Genomic DNA, 5,343 nt, shown 5'->3' with positions numbered 1-5,343 from the left:
TTTTGGAATCGTTCTTTCAGATTTTTGAACTTGCCCTTGCGCATTGTTGTAAATTACTATCGGATATGTTGTGAAAACTTTCAGCCCAGGAATTTTTAACATAGTTGACTATTTTTATGGACACCCAAAAAAAATGTTAGTTTAAGTGGTAATTTTTGTTGTAAATATAATTGTGATTTGTTGTAAAGATATTTTGGCATGAGGATTGCTTTAGTGGAAATTGGTGTTGTCTGTTACATTTTTTGTAGACTATTGTTGTAAACACCCAATTTTTTTTTGTTAGTTTTGTTGTTAACTATTATTGTAAATATGTTGATGATTTGTTGTAAAGATATTTTTGGCTTCGGGATAGAAATTGTTGTTTTTGTCAAAATCGTAATTGACTATTGTGGTAAACACCCTAATTTTTGTTGATTTTGTTGTTAATTATTGTTGTAAATATATTGGTAATGTGTTGTACATATTTTTTTTTTGCATAGATAATTATTAGTGCTAAAACTGTTGCTTTTTTATTGATAATCAGTGTTGAATATTGTTGTAAGACACACTATTTTTTGTTAGATTACTTATTTTTGTTATATACTCTAAACACTTTTTATGTGTAATTAAGTATGGAGCTAGCTGAGTAGTAGCAAGCATGTAGCAAAGATGGAGCCTACCCAATTACCCATGTGAGCACTGCCATGCACGCGCTAAGCATGCAAACAGCTAGCAGCCAGCTTAACTGGCATCACACACACGCATGAAAGACAACAATTGCTGCAACACACAGCTCGCTTGACCAAACCAGCAGACAAAAAACATCTGACACGTTTGTGGTGAAAGCGACATATCCAAAACCATGATTTTGGGGCATCCGATGCAAAGAACGAACGATGGTCCAAGCAACCGATCCAGGGGTGGGATCGGTCGCCCGCCGCCTAGCACGGCCCTAATCTATACCTATACCTAATAATAAGGGGACCGATGAGCGTCCCCCGGGGGATTGGACAGCCGTTGGATTAGCTCGTTTGGACCATTCAGATCGTGACACGTGTCATAGTATACTTCAGTCTCACTTTTGCTACTATAATGTACCAAAGTAGAAAAAAACGGTTCGTTTGTAGCAAAAAAAAGGTTCACCCAAAATACACACAGATCTCGTCGGAGACTCGCCGGAGACCTCACCGGAGATGATGTAGCAAACATGTTGTACTATTGTAGCAAAACAATTCTGGTATTGTAGCAAAAACCAAACTCATCGGAGACCTCGCAAAAATACTCGCCGGAGATGTCACCCGGAAACTCGACATGGTAGCAAAAACATCTCACTGGAGACATGGTAGCAAAAACAATATGCTAAAGTAGCAAAAAAACACAAAAATTGTAGCAGTTTTTTTTTTCTATTGTAGCAAAACCGACCTCGTCGAAGACTCGCCGGAGACCTCGCCAAAGAATTTGTAACAAAAAAACATATGCTATTATAGCAAAAACCAAGAACAAAAGTAGCAAAAGTGACTTTGTCGGAGCCTCTCGCCGAAAACTTAGTACCATGAATTTTATGCGAATAGCAAAAACACATAATCAAATAGCAAGAAAAATATAGGTATGTAGCAAACAACTTATTTTCATCGAAGACATGGTAGAAAACAATTTATACTATATTAGCTCAACTAGAAAATGAATGTAGCAAAAAAAATGTTATTGTATCATCAAACTAGGGTAGCATCCTGGCCTGTGTATGCAGCTATCACATACAAATAGAAAATAAGATGGCCAGAGGCCTGGGAGCGGCAAGGTCGAGCACAACTCCGGCCACCATTGGACGACAACACTCCGGCGACGAAGTTGAGGCTGGGAGGGGACAGAGCGGCCGCAGCGCGCCGGCGAGGAATACGGTGGCGCCGCCGCCGGCTCGCAGTGGGTGCTAGAGAGCGGCGCGCGGCGGGATCCTCCTAGAGCGTGACAGCGGCGGGTGCTAGGGAGTTGTTGAGCGCGACAGCGGGTCGGTGGAGAGCAGCGGCGGCGTGGTCGAGCTCGCCCATGGCTGCACAGCGAGCGGCAGCGGCCGCGCCTCCATGAGTGCACGGGCAAAAGCGGTGGGCCTGCGCGGCGTCTGCGGGTACCGGCAGCTGCTGATACCAGCAGCGGTTGCGCGTGGAATCGACATCGGGCACGGAGGATTCTGGAGAAATCGATATGTTAGCGGAGTGATGGAAGAGATAATGTGGGCCCGCAGGAACACGCGTCGCGTGCTGCATTCGGAGGAACGAGGACGCGATCGTCCGGGGAACCTCACCGTTTTCCTAATCCGGATGGCATGCTGTGTAGATTCAGAAACTAGAGTGCCCAATCTGAGCTATCCAATAGTTGTGCAAAAGTCCAGAAGCCAAAGTCCATGTTATGTTTTCATAAATGTAACAAAAGCGCCAGTAGCCGAGAATCATACACATCGGGATCATAATTCTGCTGCATGACCAGTTTATATCTTAGACTAGCCACAATGGGAGTATCATAAGTAGTATCATGCATGCCATGTTGGCAAAAATCTGACGTGGCACACCAATTAATGAGGTGAGAGATGAGAGTGGTATCATAATATGATACCGTATCATAGCACGTAAAACTAGAAAATTTAATGACAAACACATCATGAACACACATTTGCATTGAGATTCTACAAAACATTAAATATGATGATACTATGATACTATGTTATGATACTATGCATTGTGAGGTTAGTATCATAAACTAGTATCATGTGCATGATACTAGTGTATGATACTTCCCATTGTGACTAGTCTTATTCTCATAATAAGGAAGTAAATAGAGGAGGGAGCAGTTCACTGTCTCTGTTTATTTTTCAATAAAAGAAACGATCAATTATTCATGTCTTGGGCAAGCTCTGCATCTTCTTCATCCCCGGTCACCCGCAGCATTGCAAGAGCCGACGCGTCCTTACCGAACGTCTTCTCCCTTACCACCATGTACTCAGCCCATGTCACGGTAGGGAACACAGCTTTGCTCCCCTGAAGAATCGCCGCGTCGAGCGGAGACACCTTCATGTCTTTCGGTGGCCCTAGAAAGTAAGGCACTGAGACGCGCTCGCGATCCTGGTTTACGACGGCCCGGTGAAGCACGCTGTGGAAGCGGCCGTTGGTGAGGACATGGAAGAGATCGCCGATGACGACGGCGAGCGCCCCGGGCAGGGCAGGCACGGTGACCCACCGCTCAGGCCCACGCCGGAGCAGCTGCAGCCCCGGCACCAGGCTCTGCATGATGAAGGCGAAGAAGCCCGAATCTGTGTGCGCCGCGAGCCCGATCGCGCGCTCCGGTTCTGGGCACTTGGGGTACCTGCAACATATTACAAGTAACACAGCGTTAGTGACATTATTACCTGTGCGTCCCTGAAATAAAGGTTGTTAATTAAGCCTAGGTATTGTGGCACTAACATGTTCAGGTGCATGGTGGCCGTCAGCGTGTCACGGATCTGGCGTTCCACCTCGCCACCGGCAATCTGGTCAGCGCTAAGCCCTAACGCCTTGTAGAACATGTCCAGCACCTTGACACCGAGGGCCCTCATCTCCTTGTGGAACTCTTCCATCACATCGCTGGGCACAACGCGCATATATCACGTCATCAGTAATGCACCTGCACTCACGGATATGCATGGATATAGACAACTAATCCTTACCAGAAGCCAAGGTAGTCGTCACCGCCGTCGGGCCAGATCCGTCGGAACTCCGAGCGGACGTCAGCGGCCGAGAAAGTGTATCCCTCCGACCACATCAGCTTGGAGAAGTAGAGCGCATAGGGTGGCACGCCGTAGCCGTTCTTGAAGCCTTCACCACGCGCGGCTCGCTCCTTCTCCGAAGCCGGGCGCGCGAACAGGCGCTTGATCTGCTCCTCGACGCGTGCGAGGAGCTCGATCGGCACGCCATGTCCCACGAGAAGGAACCCACCCCACTCCTCTGCAGCCCGCGCCACGGCGGCGATGGCACCATCTGTGGCGTCGGCCATGTCAACCACAGGCACCGCATCGGGCCCTGCCGACTCGGGCACCACAGGATAGTCCTTCTGCTCCGTCCACACGTGCGACTCCGGAACGCAGTTCACCGCGAGGAAGTCGAAGGTGGCGGGGGCATTCTGGACGGATGCCATGGTCGTTTTGGAGGCTCGATTCCGATGATAGCACGGGTTTTCAGTTGCATATAAAAGCCCAGAGCTAAGCATTTCCATGTGAGGCTAGCATGCTTGCCCCACAATCTATTTCACCTTTTTGCTCATAAAAGTGGAAATCCACGTCACCAGTATATATTTACAAAGATAGCATTATCTTTTCGTGTTATCTCAATTAATGCTCCGGATAGAATAATTTCTCCACCATTAATTTATTTTCCTCAATTAATACATAAAAGTATAGAGCGTAAGTATTTCCATGTGAGGCTAGCATGCTTGCCCCACAATGTATTTCACCTTTTTGTTCTTAAAAGTGGAAATCCACGTCACCCGTATCTACAAAGATAGCATTCATATCTTTTGGATATTATTTATCTAGACAATAAAACATGTGGTACAACAAGCTTTCTAAATAATCTTATATTTAGGAACGATGGTAATATTTTTTTCTTATATCTTAATTAATGGTGCGGATAGGATAAATCCATCCACCATTAATCTATTCCTCGAAATAAATCTATACATAATAATAAAAGCAAAAGGGTTTCTTCCTCGGTCGTTGTGCAACTTAAAAGTGCCCTAAAAGTTGGAGAAAATTACCCACCGTGCCACCAATAAGTGAAAAAAACCGTTTGATTTAATCGGTATGGTTTTGGTCCGTTCACTTGTTTCGCTGAAAAAGGTTTTCGTCCTCCGAAAAGAGTCCACATCGACGTGTCCGCACGGTTGCTGAGCCTTCCGGATTGGAGAAGGAAAAGAACTCAATGCAACTCCAGTTCCGGTATAAAGAAACGCCTAGGTCAGGTTTTGGCACCACAGTCATCGCGGCAACCGACCTAATCTCTCGACGCCCCTGAAATTTGGCTGGCATGGTTTCAAGGGTGACAACGCCGTCGGCATGTCTCTGCGGGGATGAGCACCTCGCGCGGGCTGTCCCCTTGAACCTGCCAAAATCCAGCCGTGAGAGCCCCAACCCTGCGATGCGTACCGGTCGGCGAGCTCCTACTCGCGAGATTGTTGTATTCCTAAAGAAACCGATTGTTGCCAGAATTGTCCAGACTCCCAGAGCGTAAAGGGAACTGATCGATTTGGACGCAGATTCAATCGAATCGATACATCATCAGTTCATCATACATCCGGGCCGTCTTTCTCATCTTGCAGCCGCCGCTCCCATCCTGACCAGCA

The 5,343-nt window shown here is 46.8% G+C and overlaps 1 protein-coding gene across 1 annotated transcript; it reads right to left on the bottom strand.

The window, feature by feature from the left end:
* Nucleotides 1-2,839: 2,839 nt before the first annotated feature.
* Nucleotides 2,840-4,140, bottom strand: LOC124670865 (gibberellin 3-beta-dioxygenase 1-like). Its single transcript, XM_047207334.1, has 3 exons — nucleotides 3,674-4,140; nucleotides 3,432-3,590; nucleotides 2,840-3,333 (listed from the first exon to the last, which is right to left on the bottom strand). Exons 1-3 carry the CDS (start codon nucleotides 4,138-4,140, stop codon nucleotides 2,859-2,861), a joined length of 1,101 nt encoding a protein of 366 aa, XP_047063290.1. The 3' UTR covers nucleotides 2,840-2,858.
* Between the last annotated feature and the right edge of the window lie 1,203 nt (nucleotides 4,141-5,343).

The sequence above is a fragment of the Lolium rigidum genome, chromosome 7 (assembly GCF_022539505.1).
Source record: "Lolium rigidum isolate FL_2022 chromosome 7, APGP_CSIRO_Lrig_0.1, whole genome shotgun sequence".
NCBI lineage: Eukaryota > Viridiplantae > Streptophyta > Magnoliopsida > Poales > Poaceae > Lolium > Lolium rigidum.
The sequence above is the reverse complement of the archived record's forward strand: the minus strand, read 5'-3'. Positions and strand labels throughout refer to the sequence as shown.